The sequence below is a fragment of the Homalodisca vitripennis genome, chromosome X, assembly GCF_021130785.1.
Source record: "Homalodisca vitripennis isolate AUS2020 chromosome X, UT_GWSS_2.1, whole genome shotgun sequence".
NCBI lineage: Eukaryota > Metazoa > Arthropoda > Insecta > Hemiptera > Cicadellidae > Homalodisca > Homalodisca vitripennis.
Window position 1 is genome coordinate 105805316 of NC_060215.1, and position 23641 is coordinate 105828956.

The following is a 23641-nucleotide window of genomic DNA, read 5'->3' on the forward strand; positions in this document are numbered from 1 at the left end:
TTAAAAAAAATTAGATTAACGCTTTTGGACTATATTGATGTCTATTATTAAATGCATAAACATAATTCAAACACTTTCTAGGTTGTGTATTGTATTATAAGACTTTAATTTGAGTTTTATCTCACTCATGATGTGGCGCACACCGCAACAAAAGATCAAAGCTGTTAAAATCGCCATAGAAAACCGAGTGATAAATAGTCTGCTTGGTCTGTTCCACACGATACGTGTTGCCAGTGACCTGCTTAGAGGGATTAACTGGGCTGACAAGAAGATGAATATGGTAGTTGTAATAAAGCTTTTATTAATAAAATTTACAATTTTACTTCTATTCTGTACAGAACTTAAATAAAACAGAGAATTAAAACAACAACATGAGCATCTTAAAAGCTAATTTCCTTCAATGAGTAACTGACTGCTCCTTCCTAGAGACTATATGTACAAGTAATGACTCTGTCTTGGCCGAAGCAAGGCAAGATAGTTGAGGTGAGAGGACTGTCACTGACCACTACGTCATTGTCAGCAACATACTAGTCACACTCCAGATTATATTGATGCTGAAGTACGCAAATAACATCTTCAGCCCTTGGTGAGCCCAATAAAATCTGCAAAAAGAAAATAGATTAGTTCTACATTTACTAGATAACAAAATTACGCTCTGTTGCAGTCACAAGGTTTATAATGCAAGACATCAATGCAAGCCTGAGTTGTGGCGCAGTGTTGCCAACTGTAACAGAGAAATAACTGATGATGGGATAATGGATTGAATCCAACAATCGATCAATCGTTACTGCTTATCTTTACCTCTCATCTATCTTCTTGAATCCTTTACCTTCACTACATAAATTATCACAAGTTTACACTACGACACAGAACGTGAGGAGAAAAAATAAAGTAGAAGAACAAAACTGATGAAACAACCAGGACGAAGCGAGACTTCGCGTTGCTTCGTACTGAGAATCAGCTGATATGACAATGCGGCAATGCAGTAAGGTGAGGGGGGAAGTGGGGTGCAATAACTGCCCATACGGCCAGGCTTGAAATGATATGTCTCGTACTTTTATATGATTTAATTATTGTATTAGTAAAAGGTTATTATGATTGTTTGTTGTTTCTCATTCAAAATTTATAACAAGCCAACCAAGTTAAAATATTTTTGTACATGGTTCAGTAAAAAAATACAGTACAAATTAGTATAGTTAATATTGATTAATATTGTGTATAAATCTAATTGCAAGATAACATAATTGAATTCATAATATTAGGGAATTTTGTTCTGACAAATGAAATGACTGATTTATTAGCAGAATTTAGAGACAGGGGCTATTAAAGAGATGGTTATCAATTTACAAGAAATGGAAATAACTACCTGAAAACTGAGATCAATGGTTTGAGCACCATTACTTGTTACTGGAACTGTACTACAAAATTCAGTATTCACACAGGGTTCTGATCCAGTCTGTGTTGAATTATAGAAGATAACGGATTATTATAAGAATCATTATAAAGGCGCTACATAACCTCTTGGGAAAGACGAAAACAAGGTTAAAAACAGTTTAAATGGGATGAAAATAAGATTTAAGTACTGTATGTGGATATTCTCTTTATAGGTTAAACTAAACTTAAAGAGTTTCTTCTACTTTTGGATTTTCTTCTTGTTTAACAGCAGTTTTCCTGTTTCCAGGTTTGGATACTAGAGTTTTCATAAATGTTTTAATATAAACTTTTTTATATAATAAATTAATAGACACACAATCAACACAGGAGTACAGGAGTTGCATAATCCTATAAATGCTAATTAAAATTGCTGGTGATTCTCTCCTTAATCAGCTACAGTTGCATGCTCACGTTTTTTAGTCAACTGAGGAATGTACACAAATGACAAAACATAAAGAACAGCAAACTGCATTACTGCAGAAAAAACTCAATTTAAACTAAAAGCGAAGTCATCCCACTCCCAATCTTGAGTATAGTGCTTGCTCTTCTACACTCTTAAGAGGTATTGCCGCCAAGGCATTGTCAGGTAATAGAATGCATCAAACCAAACAAAGTAGAATTATAGAGCGTAGGGTATATACATTTGGTAAGTATTTTCATGTATTGCAGTTTCTCATACAGAAATCAAATCAGAAAATGTCATTATTAAAAGCTCTCTCTAAAGTTTTGGAGCTGCTGTCCATTTACTAAACATTTATGGTCTATATTATTAGTTAAGGAGATTGTTATTGTACTTGTTTATTTTTGTAAGTTGGATTAGCAAAATTAGTATTGTTTGTTTTTATTTTAAAGTAAATATTACCAACTGGTACAGAATTATAAACAAAGAGTGTTAGAATTCAATATTAACTAGTCTAAAATATCATTTCAAGATAATAACATAACATAAACTATTTTCTTGCTTTTTATAATTACTTAGGAAACAAGAAAAGGCATGACAATACATCAGCAATGTTGGTAGCAACATATTATACAGCTATTGGGGCACTTGCCTTGGAAATTAAATTCTGTTTTATACATTAATGTTCTCATACTGTTACAATATTTTCAATCATAGATTACTTATTGAATTGATCACTTTATGTGTGCCTTTTAACATAAAAATATATTATGGTAGTACCTTATTAAAAAAAGAAATAAGAATATTAAAAAGTTCTCCAGAGGAAAATATCCCGTCCCCCATATTTATTATTCTGATTCAAAAGATATCATAAGTATAAATGAATTAAACTATAATTTGAGCGGATCTACTGTAGTACCTTCTGAGTCGCTTCTGAGCCTGAGGCACTGTGCTGAGGTCATCCTTCAGCAGGTACTGCCGTACACCCCTAGTGTACCAGTAGAAGTATTTGTTCCAATCCAGCTGACTCATGTCAAAGAAGAACAGTTGCTGGTCTTTTGCCTCTAGACTTTGCCAGAGAGCTTGTGTATTTGTGTTCTTGAAGTCCCAGGTGCGGGTGCCAAAGTAAGCTATCACGTCAGAAAACTTGTTGATCTTCTTGTAGATTTTCAACAGACTGAAACAAGAGGAATTTTTTAGAATTGGGGAGGAAAGGTATTACCTAAAACATAAACAGGGATCTAACTGTCAATCAATCAAAGACTTCTGGAAGAAGACCTTAAGCTATGCTATTTTCAGTCTGTTACCACACATGTTCATCTATTCAAATATAAATGTTACAAGAATGTTCTAGAGCTCTAATATTATAGCACAAAGCAATAATTTTATGGAGTCCTTTGTGAAAACTTCAGCCACATTTGCACTGTTTCTGTAGTACATACATCTCTATTTTATTTATTTTTTTTAATAACGTAGTCAGTATTAATATAATATAAGAGTTGTTTTTTACCTATCCCCATGTTTCATCCACTTTTATGAGTTAAACAACTAATGTACTAAAAATTTGAACATTGATTTGTCTGCTGAGAAAATTTTTTACATAGGTAATTTGTAATGTGAAGTTAAACACTGTTTTAAGCCATGTTATAAAACTAAATTATACCATTTTCAAGAAATTTCAATTGCAGAACAAGAAATGAACTAAGAAAGAAGAATGGTTTTTAAATAAGCTGTTTAATGGTTACAAAATAGCTGCTCTTTGCTGTTGTTCTCTTCTTGGGCAAAGCTATTCAGCTGCTACTACAGATTTGAGGCGCTGTTTTAACATAGGGCTAATATTTAAAACTGTGTTATAAATGGAAACTTGTCTGAAATCCATAAATATTTCACTTCTCAGAAACTTAGATTTTAGTGTATCAATGCTATAATTATAAGAATATGATTATTTCTTAATACTAAATGTTTATAGTTTATATTCAGTGTAGATTTTCCTATAAGAAACCCTGTTTCATACTATTTTCAAAGAAAACAGAGCACTTTTTAAAAACTTTACTTCTTTACTATTGAGGGCCTTGGTAGCTTTCACTTGTCTGGCAGAAAAAGCTTAAATATATTGAATACTTCATGAACTGTTTTCCAATTTCCCCCCATTGTTTAAAGAGCTGAATTGTAAAAAATTATATAAAGATATATGAGTTTTTTTAATACTTGGTTGTTTGTCCACAAACATATTTTTTCCTGTAAACACCATTTATGTATTAAATTAAAAATCTTATAATAAAACCATATTGATGAATTCTTGTAATTTGAAAAATTTAAAGAAGGGCTATTTACTATAGAATGGCCAAATTAATTCACATTATTGTCAGAAATATACACAACTGGGAAAGGTTAAAGCGATTCTCTAAAATATAATACTGATGAACAAAGAATTTAACATTAAAAATCAGTTACATTTCCTTCTGGTGGTATGTAAATTAAATGCTTACCATCGATGTCTATATGGATTATTATAAATTTACTATTAATTATAGAGGGCATGTGTGGAGAAAATCCCCATGAGTATTCATTTCTAGCTAGTTTATACCTTGCAGTAGAACTTATACTGAGTACAGCAAAAACTGATGTGTCACTTAAATCTGGGCAACCCTGTGGATGGCAATAGCAGCAAATGTCAAGATATTGGGGTGCAAGGATAGATCGATAGGTCTAATCTACTGTGGGGGGATGACAGTTGGAGTTGGTGGGTCCTTAAGTGTTGAAGACAGTGGCTAGCTTCGACATAAGCGTGTTACACCCCCTGCCTGCTATAACAGAGACTGTACCCTTCTTCCAAGGAGACATTAATGTCCAAAATCCCTCCTCATGGATCTCGACCCTACTACAAACTTTACTCCTCCAGAATATCCTGTAACTCCAGATGCAGTGCAAAGGTCCTTTTAGGACTAAGTGCAATTTCTCAGATTCTTGTCCTTAGAGTACATAAAAACGGATAGAACTTTTACATGGAGCCAGTTATTCCACTGGTAACCACGATATTATTTTGAGCTCCAAGAGAACAAAATCAAGTCACAATGTTTTCTTTCTCAAAGACATAACCTTTCTTTAATTTAAATACCTGAAAACCGAACTCATGTTATCAGTAAGACTCTTCATAGTACTTACTTTGTACGTTTCCCAAAGAGCATGGCAATGAGGTCGATGATGATTGCGGGAAGGAAGTGAAAGAGCACCACAAACAACTTGTTCATGAACCAGCTGGTATGGAGGGTAAGGCAGATATACCACATGGTCTGGAGGGGTGGCACCTGTAGACCATGTGTGTAGCTGAGAGACATAAAGTCTGCCCATGTGATTGGTCTCTCTGCCGAAGGTACATAGTTGAATATTGGAGGCACCATTGGCTCCTCCTTTGAGATGTTCTGGTTTGAATCTTTGTTGGATCTGGAATTAACAAAGATAATTACAATTTCTATTGTCACTAATTCAGCTTTCTATGCCTACAAATAAAATTACTCATAAGTACATCACATTAATCGTCTTCGGATTTCAAGCTCAATTCTGATTATGTGCACCAATTAAAAAAAAATTAATATAAAAATAATTAAATTCGTAAATTTTACTGGGTTTTTAAATTATACTTTTTAAGAACGCTTTTTTCTTAGATCATTAACAGCTAACACGCTATGTAGGATCTATATTAATTTTACAGTATGAGAAACTAAATAACTCTTGATTCCAAAACTCATTGAATCTAAACATTAGAGAGGGAATACAAAGCAACAGATATTTCTGTAATGCGTGTTACAGTACAATCTTAAATTTCTTCATAGTAATGTTTATAAAAATTTATGTGTTAAAAAAGCATTTTCTATTTATTTGTGTTAAACGCTATCCTAATTATTACAGCTTCTATTTCATAATTATCAAAACGCATGTAAATCTAACCCTTAAAAATCGAAATGATACCTTCCTATAAATGATTTGTCAGAAGGAAAACTTTGCAATGGTAACAAATAGCTGAAACTTTCCGTCAAATAAATTGGTCATAATTTCTTTACCATAGCGACCCTTCTATCTGAAAACTCTATTCAGACTAAAAACACAATTATAATATGCTACAAAACCTCTCTCGTCATGTGCAATTTTACTACCAAATACTTTACTTTGCATAATACTATATAGTTGTGGTAATTCTAGTTTGGGATGTTGATTGTGTTCAGTTTCAATTGTATTTTTCCATGAAAACAATATGTAATTTTGTTGAGAGAATATTTAGGCAGATGTGATGTGTGGTATTTTCAAAGTCGCCATTCTTTGTTTAGTGTTATGTCTGATGATGGATGGATTGAAAGAACAGGAATTTCATTTACAACTACCACTGTTGCCAGCGATGGTGTCTATAATTTTTAGTGGGTTCCAGTGGCAATTTGATGAAATTGTTGAGCCTTTAATCTTTAAATTGATGTGACTCATTAATAAATATAACTGGTTAAAGACTTATAAAATAAAATATTTCTGACGGTATCCATAAAATAGACTTTATAAAAAGAGATAATTTAAATTGTGTTTCACAGTTTTAATTAAAATTAACGGAATATTAAAAATAAATCTTGTTACTTTGAAGCAAGAATTTTTGTAACAATGCAGTTGATCTAATATAATAAAAATATATACTAAAATTGCTCAAATGTGACTTAAAATTAGTTTTTTACTGAACATATTTCTTAGATAAAGAACTTCAAAATATGAATGATGAAGTATTTGGCCAGATGTTCATAAACTACAACCATATGCTTGCATTGTGCATTGCTGCATTTTATCCTATATGCAGCACAATAAAATTGTCTATAATGCAACATTATTTAACAATAATTTGGTTGACAACATTAAAAAAATTACTTTGTCTTTGTTTGCTATTAGTTTTCTATAAAACTCAAAACAATTTTACTGTGGGAAAAGCAATCTTCATAATCTTAGTTTATTCTCTATAAGAGTACAAAATTTGATGTTTATTGGATGCAAAATAAGGATAAAATCAAAATTACAACCAAATACACAACACAATCGCCTGTCTGATGACAGTAGGAGTGAGGTTATGCGACAGCATAATTCAATGTGAAAAAGATATAGATGACATATATGTACTACCTACTGTATACATAAATATTTGCAAAAAAGTCATAGTACGAGTATATTTGTTAATCATGATTTTACGATATTTTATGAATTATAAATAAAACAAAAAGCTGGCTACAGATAGCTGATGACTATATATAGCCCGCTCATCCTAAAAGTGTTAATTAGGTAATAAGCACAGGTACATGGACCCATATTATGATGAAATGTATCTTATTTTATCAAGAAACTCCAAATCGGATACATTCTCTGAACGCTAAAACTATATTCGTTAGATCTTTTCCTACAATTTATGGGAAGACAGTTAAGAATACAGTTGAAATCTCCTGATGTTCAAGTTAGAATATTAAGGACTGGCTGCAAAGAAATTACCTTGATTTTTCCCCTTAAGAGCAATGCCTCATGCACTTTTACGCCCTTAGTAGGGGTATGAGAGATCAAAAAGGTATGATGAATACACATACAAACCCCTCTTAGTTTGTCCATTTCAGAGATTTTATTGAAACAAAATACACATGTGTTTTACTTTTGGAAAAAGATTCCTACTAGGAAAAAGGGTTTTTCCTAATAAATTTTTCCAATAACAATGTTGAAAAAAGTAAAAGGCGTTTGGATGCGTATTGACCATATCTTTAAAATATGACACCTCCCATGATTCTACGAATAAAATAAGATCGTAATGCGCTTAAAGTTTAACATTGTTCATATGGGTCTTTAAACAAGATGGCCGCCAGTACTGGTGATGCAGCCAGCCATACACTGTGGAGTACTCACCTGTTGGCGACATGCCAGGTGGCAGCGATGATGGCACTGCAGGACATGTCTACTGGGACGATCTGTGCGGAGACTGAAGAGTCACACTGGAGGGTACGTAGAACCCCTGTACCACAGCCCACCACCACTCCTGTGGCTCCGTACAGGTTGTCTATCCACCCTGGGATAGGTTCCGAGTTGGTAGCCACCACTGCACATCACACACATCACTCAGTATTCCCTCATCCCTTATTCTTAAGCCAATCTCTATGTTTGCCCTGTTATTTATAGCAAAAGCTTCTGCTGAGGATACAAATCATGTTTACTACAATCCAGCATATCAATACAGTCATCATCAAGGGAAAACATTCTTTTCAAGAACGGGTTTTTCACAGTTTTTCATAATTTTATTACTTTGCTCAATTTGAAAACCTGTCCTTACAAGAAGAAATTTGTGTCCTGTCCTAATCAGTTATACTTTATTACCAGCAAGTTTTAATTCTTTGCTGAGTTAATATTGATTTCTAAAACTACGATACAAAAAAGATTATTTCATTTGTTTAGGTTACCTATAAATGTACTAATTAAAATTGCAGTGTAGCTTGGTGTTGTGTTAGAAGCGTTTGAATTGGCTAATTGTGTTTATGACAGACAATGTTTGTGTTATAAGTTGTATCTGAACTTGTGTGGCACACTTCTAGGAAATATTCCTGAGGTCAAAATAATACTTTTTGTACATATAAATTAACTCAAGTGTAATTTCCAGGTTTAAAAGGCCACCATTGTATAAGGACCAGTCAGATTGTTTTTATAAATGGAGATGGACTTAGTTTTTTGTTTTCTTGTAGTAATAATTTGGTCATATGATTGGGGAGGGAGGATATATCTGATAAATGTTAAACTCCTAGCCATTTAGGAGAAAGAAACAAATATAAATTCATGTGTGTCCATAGAACATGAACTGACTTTTCATTGCGAAGAACTGAAGGCATTCCAATGTGTCCATGTTTATTTCTTTTTTCATCCTCTCATGTGATTTTAGATATCATATATTAGCTTACTTAGGTAATAATATGAGTTTTTAATACATATTTGTGTTAGTATGCACATCAGGCAAACACATCACAGGAGACTACTGAGCCAAGAGAATAACTAAAATATATATTATATGATATACCCACATGGTTTGACCCATGGTAAATAAAAATGAACACTGTACTTTAACACGTGGTAATGAAATATCATCACTCATGTATTTTTTTATATGGTATTTTTATAAAAACTGCAGCAATGCCAAGATTTTCAAATACGTTTCTTATTGTCTCCAGTCATGATTATTTATTTTCCTCTCCAAGCATAAAAATTAAATAAATGATGATACAACATTAATATGTACAGAAAAAATTCATAATCAAAGGATGAACCCAGGAAAAGAAATTTTTATCTGGGGCAACTGCAGTAACATTCATAGCATTTTTGATAAATTATAAAAACTTAATAAATGTCCATTTAAAAGAATTTAAATAATTGTATTCACAAATATTATTTAGTTGATCAGACAAATTTTAGTGATCAATAAATTACAAAAAACATTCATTGAAATATTTTATAAACCTGCTTCATTTCTTAAAAATAATACCTTGTTAAGGACTCTTATCACAGTTTTAATTTCATGGTTCCTAAATTAAATTTCAATAATATTGTTGAACAAGAATTTGAAAGGAGATCCATTTTATATAATTTTATAAATCATCTAACAACCAACTGTGATTTTAAGTTTGGTTACAGAAACATTAATCTACTTATACTAATTTAATAGACATTTTTGAAATTTAAATTAAATAATATTTTTCTAGGTTGTACATGTTAAATAAGCAATTTCCAACATTTTTTTCAAAGTTTTCTTTCAAAAGTTAAAAATAATAACATTTTCAATTCACAATGTACTCAAAATAAATCTTATTTAATTCAAGTAATTATTTAGTTGATTGACACTATTATTAAAAAAATTTTCATTAGAAGCGCAGACTATAGGTAGTAAGTTATGCTTAAGGGATAGGGACAGATTCTATATTAGAGTTTTAAATTTTCAAAGAGAAATTGAGTTATTATAATGTTTAATTTTTATCTTATTTTCAACAAAATTTAAATGGTATTTTCTTGTTTTAGACACTATCATAATGGATTTAAACCATTTAATTCTTCATCACGCCTTCACAAAAGCTATTCGACTAGTGCGATACAGATATGTAACAACATTGCATTCCTTTTCTTGAAGGCGTTTAAATAAATCCATAGAAATTTTAAACCACTACAACTAAAACATCAAATTAATTGAGAGAGTTATGCTGTTTTATTTATTATAAAAATTTAATAAATTACAGAAATGACATTTTTAGGGTTTTTATATAGGGAGTTTTAATACAAAAAATTACAAAGAGAAATATATATCCCTTTTGTGTGGTTGATAATGTTTCCATTATCTGCAGTTTAATATCAAAGATAATCCTGTTTAATCATACCATGTGTTAGTACAATTATAAGTAAATATTTGATAAATAAAAGCAATTATATCAATTAATTTACATAACCAAGTACATTTTATTTTCACTGCAATAAAATTTCAAAAGAGTATAAATATACTTTAGAATAACATTATTAAAAGCTAAAAACTAAATGTATTTATTTATTTATTTTATATACATTTTATAATAGATTTTTTAAATCCTAAATTACTCTTTAAAAAATATTTCTTTGCCTAAAACTATACGTAATACTTGGGAAATCTAAAAAAAACACAATACAAACAGCATCATATAACTGCCATAATAATTAGTTTCTTATTTTATGGTTGTTTCCTTTTTTACTATTTATTTTAAAGGTGTTAGAAAATGTATGTTTTTACTAATATTTTTTATAGATGAACTAAAAATGAAAGACAATGAATTAATGTTGTGTTAAATAATAAGTATATAGAAGTAGATATATATTTGAACTGACCGACAGCTGGCCTGAAAACCGCTACTGGGAGCCCCTTGCTGTACCGTAGGACTAGGTCCTCTGCCACAGACTTGGTATAAACATAAGTGTTGGGCCACTTGTCCAGGATCCTGTAACAGGAGAATATAAATTACCTTGTGGTATACAGTGGTTGGTTAGCTTAACAGCCCCATTCAAGATCTATATTTCCTCCCTAAAATCACTTTTTACTTTCTCCCTCTGATATGAGAAGCTGGAAATAGAGAACACGTTTTAGTTTAATGAAAGAGATAAAATGTGGGTATTAAGTAACTACAGCTCACATCTAAATGTTTTTATATTCAGGTATATTATTGTTCTTCCAAACAACAGAAGATTGGATATTTTAATTATCAAGAGATGAAATTCACAAGATTCAACTGACAGTTTTAATTTTTTGTTATTTTGGGTTTTCAATCAAAAGGGAAGAGAAGAGATTAGTTTGTTGGATTTAAGTTTCTGTAATCTCTTTGAAAACAAAATAAGACATGAAATAGTTATATAGATAACGAATAAATTATTTTATACCCAGTACTCAGCGCTCGTCTACCGCCCGAAATATTGAGCAGACATCTGTCTCTCCCCCTCTTTCAAATTAATAAAGATGCACTTTTACCTCCATATCTTCCAAAATATTGAGCAGGCATCTGTCTCTCCATCACTTCCAAATTAATAAGTATGCACCTGTATCTCCCGCACTCACTCAATATTGAGCAGGCATATGTCTCTCCGTCTCTTCATAATTAATAAGGATGTATCTGTATATCCCCATCTTCCAAAATATTGAGCAGGCATCTGTCTCTCCATCACTTCCAAATTAATAAGTATGCACCTGTATCTCCCGCACTCACTCAATATTGAGCAGGCATATGTCTCTCCGTCTCTTCATAATTAATAAGGATGTATCTGTATATTCCCATCTTCCAAAATATTGAGCAGGCATCTGTCTCTCCCTCTCTTACAAATTAATAAGACTGTACCTGTAGCTCCCGCTCACACAAAATATTGAGCAGACATCTGCCTCTCTCCTTTTTCCTAAATTAATCTTTGATGTCAATTCTCCCAAGATTGGACCTCCATAATGTCTGAAATAACTGAACATAAAGAGTAGGCCCAAAAATGTAACAGATCGAGGACCTAACAAGAATACAAGGAAGGACAGGAATGTCACAATATTACCACAGTTTACATCTTTAATCTTTAACAGGTGCCTAGACAAACCCAGTAGTAATTATTGAAGATTATTGATGTTATGCTGGCATTGCCAGAACTTATTCTTTACTGGCTGGAAAGTCTTTTGGAAAACCTGGTTTATGTACGGGAAAAGTTTTTTTCCTGTTAGCTTCCTTAACTAAACAAATCTAAACATTCATATTATAGGTTTGACCAAACATCCATTGGTGTGCACAGGGAATTCACTTTGAGTATGAAAGCCAAACTTGGGTGAGAATTAGGAGTCACAGGGTATAGAATATCTGCACTGGTGAAACACAGGTCCTTCCCTACAAATCGAGTTTGAATTTTTACATTTAAAACTTAGACTTTCAATTACTTTCAGGAGGCAATATTTTTGTACTATAATATTTGTGATTTATTTATGTCCAACCTGAAATATATACTATTCAAAGTTTGTTAAAAGTAGTACCGCATGGCTAATACCAAAAGCTATAGATCTGCCTGAATAATCGTCTTTAAATATTTATTCCTAATATTATTGAAATAGATGTTACATATGGGAAGATGTGTTAAATTATATTTTGATCAAACAGTAAATATATTCTACCAGCAAAAAAAAGTTAAGGGTGAGGAGGTTCTCATAGCGCCCTCTTAAACCCAAACACTGCACAGTCTATAAGCTACGTCACCTGTCACCTTTGAGAGGTGCAACCATTTTACATTTATTTGTGGTCTAAAATCGTTATGGCCCAGAAAAATATCATTATTGATCATGTAGAAACATATTTGATTCAATTATGATCTTACTCTTATTGTACTAGTAAGTGTACTGAGGCTTTCACGATCGGAAGGATTTTTCTTGACATGTTGGCTACACTGCCATGTAGCCGGATTCATCCCCTCCGCAACGAGACCGGTTCGAGTTCAGTACGTTGAGAACTGTCGATCTGACAGTATGTTACGTGAAAAATGTCAATCCAATCTCCCCCCCCCCCCCAGTGCGAAATACGCGGCGTCATCTGTTATTTCGTTTGGATGAGAACAATTGCCGTTGAGGCAATAATGAGGTAAAAACTCCATATGGTGATAAAGATATGGATAGTACAAATGTGCCCAAATAGAGTCTCGAGTTTAAAAATTGTTTTATGACTGTGCAAGAGGAGCAGAAGACCTTCAATTGTGACTGAAATTTTGGAAAAAAATTGAAAATGCGCACCGTAACGGTCACAGATTGACTGTGGATGATTTTCTACGATATTTCTGCAAATCTCCAAATCACTGCTACATGAAACCATCACAGAAACTCTCGGATATCGGAAAATGTCGACAAGGTAGGTCCAAAAACAGTTGACAGACCAACACAAGTTGAATCGAGTGGAGGCTAGGCAAGAGTTATTTGGACGGTACAAAGTCCATAGAGATAAATTTCTTCACTCCATTGTTTGGAACTATAAAGTTTTTACCTCATTATAATCCTCAACCAAACGAGAGGTGGTTGGTGTTTTCATTCCAAACGAGATAAGGGATGAAACCGCGTATATCGCACTTGGTGGGAGATCGGATTAACATTTTACACGAAACGTTTTGTCAGATCGACAGTTCTCAACGTACTGACCTCGAACGAACCGGTCTCGATATGGAGGGGAGGAATGTTGGCTACATGGCTCCTTAGCCAACATGTCGAAAAAAGTCCTTCCGGCCGTGAGAGTCTCAGTACACTTATGGGTATGCCTCGCACATAGAAGTGAACATAGTGTTCAATAAAATAGATTAGAAAAAGCTATATTGCAGCACATTTAGTAAGTACATAAACTACAGTGAAAACTTCTTGCAATCTGATTGTTGTGCAGGTTTACTTGCCAACAGTTGCCTTCCAAACTCTTACGGTATAAAAGTTAACGAGACTTAATAGAAAAACAATAACTTTTATTTCACAAAGAGTTGTTTGATTACGATTTCCATTAGGCAAAAGTGTTTAATTAATTACTTCTTGTACTTGGTATGGAAAGGAAATGTGAATTTTGCTTTTATTGGTTAAAATACTTATTTATTTTAAATGGAGTAAATGTGAACAATAATTAACTTTGCAGCAACGATGCCTGAATAGCAAAGCTACTGCAATTCTCTGTGTCTTACTCCGGTCTTTGTAACATCATTTCCCAGTCCTCACTATTTCTCCCGACTGTAACAATTTTTACAAGTTAAATGTTTCAAATTAAGAACCAGATTTTAAAAAAAATCTAAAAAATAATGCAATGAAGTTTTAAACTGGAATGCAAATTTGTATAGAAGATTGAATAATATCCACTTCTACCCAATTTGCTTCTTATGGAGTTATAAAGTGTGTATTAAATAAGAAATTAGTGTCAAAAATTTTCCAAATATTTAACCTGTAACTATTATTTATTCTACGTAATAATTGAGATGAATACAACAATACATTTAATTTCCATCCTTGTAATTTTTTAGTAGGCATACCTTATGATAAAGTCACTTTGTTTCTTAGAGGGGACCGTTAAAAACGTATATAACTATTTTAGGCGATATGAATATTCAGTAATGCATAAGTTCAACATAACATTGAACAGGAAGGTTCAATGAATTCATTAGGGAGAAAGGGTAAAAGATGGCTTGACATTGAAAAATGTTATTTCATTATTTATGTAAATCCAATCCCGTAAAAAAATCAAATTAGCTACTTGGATTTTGTAAATTTGTAAATGCTAGTTCATATGCCTTTCTTGGAAATGTTTTGGTGTCTGACGGACTATCTTCTGTGTTTGGGACAAAATTAGGATTTAAATATATATCGTGAAATTTATTCCACTCAGAAGTGTTGGTGCTATGTAGTAAATTTGGATAAGAACATTACTAAAGTTAAAAGAATGCATATTAAATTTACAGTGGATTTAATCTCAATAAAAATTTAAACTTGACCAAAATCTGATTACATTTTATAAATCAGATCCAAATTTGATCAGAATCTTAATCAGGTTTTTTCACCCTAGTGCAAACGTGATCAGAATTGAATTGAAATTATATTACAATTTAATCTAGACTGTTCTAATTCATATTAAACCCCATATCCAATTTGTTATCAAATCCTTAACTAAATTTTTAGAGTAGAAAGTTTCCTATGACACTCATTACTTTTGCTGACATTGGATATTGAAAATGTTCTTGCAAACTCTGAAAAACTGTTGAACAAAACTTTCTATTTTCTGGCCACAGCCTTTAAAAATATCGTTGAAAATAGAACATTTTTTCATTGCACCAGGATATTGCATTTGAAGCAGAATTTAGGAGTAGATAAACCTCATATAAACACTATTAAAAATTCACATTTTCACCTTCAGCCATACTTGGGCTTGGTTACATAATTGCTTGGATTTTCTACTTTAAATGCCTGTAATTCCGGAACAAATTTTCTTTTTTTCCAGGAAAGTTACATTTAAGGGACTTTACATTTTTTAAATATTCGAACCAAAAACTAATTTGAGGGTGGCACGAACGTATTTTGGCATTTTCGACAGCAACCGTGGATTATGCTACAGCGATGTTCATTTTGTTCTCGCATGTCTATCACAGAGAATGAGGCGTTAATGGTTATGACATTCAAAATATGAAGCAAGTAGATTGGCTAATATACTAAGTAAAAAATAACTGTCATTTTTCGGTTGATCAACAACTGGTTATTTACGTGCTTGAAATACTTGTTTATAAGATTACAACTGGAGCACGGTCAGCTGATGCCTTGCTTGTTGACATAATCTCCCTCTCTCTCTAGTCATCTCTACTTTCCCCGCGCGCGCCAAGCTCGACTACTGGCGAGGTTATGTCATGGCCTTCGTGAGTCAAAGACCTTGTCTCTCCTCACCCAGTCACAACTCATACTGTAACACACCTTGTTTTGGAATCCAATACCTGGAAACCGCCAGCGGAAACGATTACTACTCGCCACGGCTAGGGATACACGAGTTTTACATTTCACAACTTCCAGTGGAAAAAATTACTAAACACGGGTTGATTGCTTTTCTTCGGGGTCTGTTAAGCCTTCTACTGTAGTGAGTTTTCCTAATTTTCTCAGCCAGGGGGAGAACGTACACTGCGCGTTAGTTTGAACAGCTGCTAATCAGCGAGTCGTATGACCTTGACCTGCACTGAAAACAGAACGCGTTTAAAATTGCAGACGTTTATGAAATGCTGCGTTCTTTCAAATATCACAGTTTTTTATCTGATCAATAATCATTTCATTAATTGATAATCTCTTTACGCCTTCTTATCTTGAACACATTAATTTCGAGGACAGTACGTGGACAATCTTGTAGTCTTGTAGTTAGGTCAAAATTGAATTGGTTAACACAGCTAAGACTAAAATTAAAGATTTTGCAGGTGCCATAAAACCAACATTTGCTCTGTCAACTTATTAGAACAATTCGACCAAAGATTTGAGATAAGGAAGTATAGTAATTCATGCTAGCACACAGCTCATCGTCTGGTAAACAATTATAGGTAGTAAATTTTCGCGGGTGTTCCTTTATACATTAAATATATTTTGAAGTAAGTAGTCGTCCTTAAATTACGTAACGTCCCAGGGTGGAAGGGGGAATTTCGGTAGCGTTACCCACCGTTATTGGGGACGGTGGGAGGTTTTTCGTAACTGTTAAACCTCAATTATTAATTGCTTGAATTTGTTCACAAAATTTGCCTGGTTCCACTCAAGGATTTTAAAGTATTATTATACTTTCCTCCCTTAAAAGCAAACAGAAAGAGTCTGAATGCCTCCTTAAATAGCAAACATTTTGTTTTAATCTCTTTGTGTCAAGCGTTTTTTTCTGATTGGGAGTTTTTCATGTTCAAGCCAAACGTTGATAGCGTTCGATTAAAACTTAGTTTGGAGAAACTGTTTCTCTCACTCAAGCGCTCAGTTGTAAGTGAAATACTACACGAACAGAAAAACCCACGAACGCAAGTCAACAGCAGAAAAGCTTGACTGTCAGGACCTAGGATACCTTCTCCATGCCAACAAACGCTTTAACAAGCGGAGAGGTGGAATTTACGTCAAGTGACGCGTAAAATTCGGCGAGCTGAAGCCCTCATATCTGACTATACGAGCCGAATACTAGCAGAACGTTGGTACGCAACATTCCAAGCAGAATCTTTAGGATTGGACCATGGGCCAAACACAACACGCCGAAGGTTATAGTTGTTTTATCTCGTTCTGTTCCACTTTATTCATAACACATTATGTTTGATACAGAGAATTTACTGTGGAGGAGGACCAACCAGCTCTGTATTGCCAGCTGCAAGAAATATAGTATTAAAAATTAAATGCAGAATGTTGGGTTCAAGTTATGCAGTTCAACACTTTACCACATATAATACCTCACATCCATTTTGATAATGACTTCAAACAACATGGATGAGTGTTCCGTCCGCATAAAGAAACACTCGTATAGTTTGACACACCAAATTCTGCCAATATAGTCACGGTTAATTCGGGCAGTATCGCGGCTTTTCGGTCCGTATAATATTGCCTTAACAGTACAATAAGTCCCATGCCATGTGATGGTGTAGTGATCGTCTTGCTACGTTGTGGTTGCATCTAAATTTTATTTAAAATGTCTAAAAAATTACACGGGGAAAAACTGTTTCAATCGTCGATATTTAATTACAAAAATGCATATACCCAGAAGAAACAGCGAACGGTTCAGAACTATGTTCCACAGTTGAGGAATGCTAGTTTTATATTAATAAATCACGTTTTACTTTGGAGTTTAAAATTGTCTTTATTACATCACAATTTGTATAATAATTTAACCATGGGAGGGGTATTTGGTGGCAGTGTTACGTCATTATTGAGGGAGTTTTGTGTTACCGTTACAAATCCGTTACAACAAGGTGAGGTGGGTTTGAAAAATCCAAATTTTGCGTTACGTAATTAAGGGACAGTCCTAATACAGTTTTAATAAACCTGTCCAAACCTATCAAGATTTTATCCGAACTCACATGAGATTTGAACTTTAGACCTCTTGTACAGAATGCTCAAAACTTATCAAATTTGCCAACTGGAATGTGTTTATAAGCCAAATATAATTAATTGTGTTCACGTCCACTGTATATACGGGCAAATATCACCCAAAAAATAAACTATGATGTTTTGATGTGTTGTTTTGATGCTCGAAACTTATCAAATTTGCCAACTGGAATGTGTTACACGCCGAATATAATTAATTGTATTCACGTCCACTGTATAGGATCAGTTACGTGAAATAATCATAACTAAGCTTCACGCCTTTTCATTTTTCGCAACTGTTTTATCTTAGTTCTCAGCATAAAATTATACTAAGATATCAAACAGTGCGCTCTGTTAATCTTTGGAAACTATAAAAGTACTACGATATAGATTACTATAACTGTAAAAACATATCATACTTTGATCAGAAATCACAAATTTTGATTTCTAGTTATATACCTTGTCAATATTATAACTAATCACTCTGTTGACATGAGTTACACCGGTTTGGCTTGAAATTACATCATACTTTCGCTTGAGCCACTATTCAAAAGATATTGTTCTAATATTTCAGTTTTAAATACTCTTGGGACTTGACCTATAAGCTGTAGTAAGACGCACTTATAATATATATAAACTACAAATCTCAGATTATGGAAAGTACTTAAGAACTGCGAACCTAAGTACATAAGTTAACCTTTACATCAAAGGAAACTGCACGACCTGAATTTTACCCCATATCAACCACACACTTTTACGTGTTTATTTTGTCCCATAGAAGTATGAGAGGGTGTCTCATTCTAAATATATGATTTATATGAGTGAAACCAATGCTCCAAGGTAAGTGTATACGTTTGGTAAAAGTTCAAACAATGGAGTAAATAATGTTTTGAGATTTTTAAATAACAACCGATAACAGTATAAAAACGAAAAAGTGTTTAAATGTGTAATAATCATATAACCGATTAAGATGTCTCCTGTACTTATACGGCCAAAAATAAAAGATTGAAAGTGTTTAAGGTGTAAAGTTGTTGTTATGGACTAAAATAAAGTTTGCTCCGAGACAGTCCTAACATATCAAAATTTATAGTAAGATGTCAAGGTTTATTGTAGTGTGTATTGTATTATAATAGTTTTAGATGTATACCAACATGTAGGTTGTATTATTGATACTAATAATTTTACCCTGTAGGGGTTATATGTAACTAATAATTTCTAATGAAAACCCTACACACAGATAGTAATCTTGACTTTAAATGTTTAAATGTAATCGTATGCAGTCTGGCTTAAGTACAATCCTATATACGCGTATAGCATATATTTAAAATATTTCTTTTGATTTATATTTAACTGGGAACCATATAAATAGTCTACTTACGAGAGTCGAGGTCATCGTTTAGCCGTAATTGCTTTCAGTTTAATACAATTAGTTAACAAAATTACAAATAAAATCCGTAAGAAGAACTGAATAAAACTCGTTATAGATTTAACAGCTAAGACCTAATGAAATAAAACAGATCGAAAATAACCATAACAAAATCATGTGGATGAATGAATTATATTGACGTTGTAAAAAGTACGAAAATCGGTTAGAGTAAACGAACTGGAAACACCTGTGTACATTCAACAAGTAAACGTCATTATCTATAGCGTTAGTGTGTAAATTATCGTTACAACCTGTGGGTGTGGATGACGCAGTTGTGAATAAGATGGATAGTGTGTATCATGTAGTATAGTGTATAAAAATATTACGTAAGTATGGATAAGATAGTATAGCGTATGTATAAGATACTGTAACGTAGAGATAAGATTAGATATCGTGTGATGTGACGGTAGGAGTATGGATAATTTGTGTGACAAGTATACAACGTTATATTTTGTAGTGCTAGCGTTATAACGATTGTATAACCTGTGGATGAAACCGGGTAGCGTGTAAATAAGGTAGATAAAACGTGTGTATCAGAAAGTATACAGTATAAAATACTGTGTAACATGTGGACAAGATTATACAGCGTTCTTTATTTACAAGTTCGTGTAAGATATTAATGACATCGCATAGCGTGTCAATAAGACAGCGGGGAGTATAGATAAGATAGTATAGCGTGTGAACAACACAATGTGCCGAAACATTGCGGTTACAGAAAAAACTTCTTTCTATTCAAAACAGGTTACAAATGTTCACATCAAATGAGTGCGGCCTGAGTGAATTTTATCATCAATCTCCGGTGCGGCTAACCTTGAAGAACCGGAACTGGCTGAATCCACGCACTCCCCCCTAACGTAGTAACAGTTCCATTACAATGACACGTGCTTCACAAAGAACTGAACCACAAAAAGGTATTCAAAACCAAACAATATCAGCTTAATTTTCCGTTTTGCAATTAATTAGATTAAATGTTTTTCTTCTTCTTTACTCCAATAATAATAAAACTAATTAAAATAACGTTTCTCGATTACCTAGCACGATTATTTTTGAAAAGGGGCTTCACGTGTTATGTGCTGGTATTTGAATAATTGGAATGAATTGAAAAACGTCTATATTATGGATAAGAAATTATGAATTAGAAGTCTTCTCTAAATGGTGCTGATGCCTTAATTGGTGGTGGTTTAGATGGCTTTAGTGGCAGAATATTTAAATGCATGAAGTGAGTACTGTGATTGTACTAATATTGTTGGTAATACTCACTGAGGGGTGATCTGATCTAGCAAGTCGGGCTGGACACATTGGGTAAGCTGGCTGAGATTCTCACAACTAGTGGGCGGAGGGTAGAACTTCTCCTCTATTTGCTGAAGATGGCAGTTGGCGAAGGCGGTTGACACGTGTACAAAAGCCTATACAAATTTTGAGTAACTTAGAACATTTAGAGAACAAAAATTTTAAATAACAATTAATTGAGCTCTTTGATAAAATATCTGTTTTCAAAAATGCTTAGAAATGTTTTCAATAATGGATTATTTCTGAGCATGTTCTTTGGTTTGTGAATGAGGAAAAGAGTAAAATGTTAGTAATTAGAAATAATGTTTAATGAACACAATATAAAATCCAAGATATGCTCTACTATACGAATTTGAAAATAGTATATCGTATATATATATATTACTATACAGTATGTCACCTATAACATTGTATATCCTGTAATTTAAAGATCACAAATTCTTCTCTTTATATTCTTCCTAGAATATAATGTTTTTCTATAAATATTGATTTGAAAAAGTTAATGTTAGAACTACCTAGACAATAAATATTTAATTATAATTATCCTTCTATTTATTACGAGGCTGTATCTTCCATTGGAAGGGCGCGGAGGAAAAATTAACAGAACTTAATTACCAAACGTTTCAGATTAGTATGGTAATGGATAGCTCAGAGTTATAGATTATCTGAAATAGTTGTAGTAATTTTTACACGCCAATGCGCCCAGAGGAACAACCAATACAGTCACAAATTATTACAGCAGACATAGGTACCGAAGGACAATAAAGTCTACCAACAAGTGGATCTGGCAAAAGCGGACATAACAGCTGATGACAATATGAGCTATCCACAAAACACAAGGAAAAAAACAAAAAAGTCAAAAAAAGTGTTAACAAATTAATTAATTTAAACCGAATGGAATATTTTTTAGTACTTTTTACTTGGTAACATCGTTATATACAACCAAGATACAAAAATATACAAAATTTGGACTATGTTGGTGTTTGCCTTGCACCCTCAATGATTTGTCTACATTCCAGTGGTCTTTCGTAAGTCAATTATCAGTTTGTGCAATGTTCTTGGATTGCAACATCTGATGCGGTATTACTTCCAAATTAATGAAGAGGTTGTGTTATTAGGAAGAATTAAGAGGAAATTAATGAATTGATGTGTTCAGCGACTTACTTTGAGTCCAGGCATCTCTCTCGCCAGATCAAGCATTTCTCGTGTGCCTCTGACGTTGATGTCGACGGCTATAGAGAGTCTCTCGTCGAAGCGGACTGTTGCGGCGGCGTGGATGATTATATGGACCTTTGATACGAGGAGACAACGGTCCTGGTCCGAGAGCCCTAGGCCAGGCACGGCGCAGTCGCCCTCTATGGCTTCGACTTTGAGGCGGGCTTTGGCAGGTATTTTGGCAAACAGCTGGAACAAAACAAAATACTTATAGGTCAACATTTTTGGTATTATACCTTCATTGATTCAGCTGAAACTGTTTCAAGTTAGATGAAGTTTAGCCAAACAGAAAGAAGTGTAAAGTTCAAAGTGGATAAAAAAGGTGTATGTACTTCATAATGGTAGGGATAAATATAGGTTAGGGGGGAAGGCAAAACTTAGGATAGGATATATAAATAATGTATTGTTAAGGAAAGAAGGATATACGCACTCTCCTCTGAGACATTTTTAGTGAAAGTATATACTTTTAAGCTGTGTTGATAGTAGCATATGCTTATTATTATAAATAAAGCCTTGAACGGGGCAAACATTTCAAAATATATAAAACAGCCAAATCAACATAAAAGTTAGCTCAAGTCCATTTAAAGTTACAACCAACGTTTTGAATTCGAAACAGTTCCAACATCTTTTAATACATTTAAGTCACTAATTTTTCAAGACAAATATCTCAGTATCCATTGTTTCTAACATGGATCGACGAAGTTAAAACACCCAGAACACACACAATTTAACAAACCTTCAACAAACAAAAGTAAATAAAACTCATCCAGGAGGACAAATTTGAATGGTATAAGTACATAACCGAGATTTCCCTGAAATCGATAAGAGAATTTTCTCTAGAAATTGACATTAACCGTCAGCTGTGTTGGGAATCGAAATTGTATAGTGTCAAAACCGTTACACATCAGTTAATAAATATTATAAGTAATATTTTTAAGTTTGTCAACGTAAAAACCCTATATAATCAAAGGTAAAACATTGAAAAGCCCGACCTAAAATGGCAGCTTTTAGACTCTATTTGCCTTAGTCTTTTATATTAAAAAAACTTAAAATAAAACAATTACTGTGAGTAATTAGCGCAATGTAATAAGAATGCAATCATGTTGCTGCAACATAAATAAACTCCTTAAATTAATACAATTTTAGACATTGGACATGTTTCAGAAGCTCCCAAATTGAACATTGTATTGGCTTACATGGAAAATAGTAAATATATAACGCATAAATGCAACGCTTTCTCTCTTTGCGCCAAGTATAGAACACCAAAGTATTGCAAATAATATACTCACTACGCTTACTGCAGTTCTCTTTCCCCACACTACAGAGAGTTGTTGAATTCTAGGTCACTTTGTTTATCGGTCGATAGGTTCACAAAATAAAAGTTCGATTTGGTAGTTTTTTTGTTTTGGTAGTCTTTTGAAAGATGCCATTTTGACCATCTAAACCAATTAATGGGTTAAACACAACAAATATGTATCTATATAAGAACTTACTTTCTAGCCCATAAACATAATACGAATATGTAATTATAACATAACATGATAATACAATTAAAAAATAAAATTGGAAACATTAGAAATCATAGATTAAATTAACACGTATAAACAACTAGATAAACAGAACAGAAAAAGTTATTGGTGGAGGATTAAATAGCATAAACAACAGATTTGTCTATCGTGTAAAATATTAGTAATTTTCATAAAGAAATAAACTTTAGATTAGGGAAAAGAGAATCGTCTTATTTATAACTTGTCTGGTTGCCTTATATGTGGAA

At 33.0% G+C, this 23641-nt stretch overlaps 1 protein-coding gene across 3 annotated transcripts in view; it reads right to left on the reverse strand.

The window, feature by feature from the left end:
• Positions 1-278: 278 nt before the first annotated feature.
• Positions 279-23641, reverse strand: part of LOC124369777 (fatty acyl-CoA reductase wat-like) — a 76870-nt gene continuing 53507 nt past the window's right edge. For all 3 annotated transcript variants that reach the window (XM_046827865.1, XM_046827866.1, XM_046827864.1), the window contains 7 exons: positions 21817-22056; positions 20623-20768; positions 10727-10836; positions 7748-7937; positions 5000-5278; positions 2754-3011; positions 279-602 (listed from right to left, as the gene is read on the reverse strand). In XM_046827865.1, the coding sequence (XP_046683821.1) occupies positions 506-602; positions 2754-3011; positions 5000-5278; positions 7748-7937; positions 10727-10836; positions 20623-20768; positions 21817-22056 (1320 nt within the window). In that variant the 3' untranslated portion in view covers positions 279-505. The remainder of the gene's footprint in view (positions 603-2753; positions 3012-4999; positions 5279-7747; positions 7938-10726; positions 10837-20622; positions 20769-21816; positions 22057-23641) is intronic.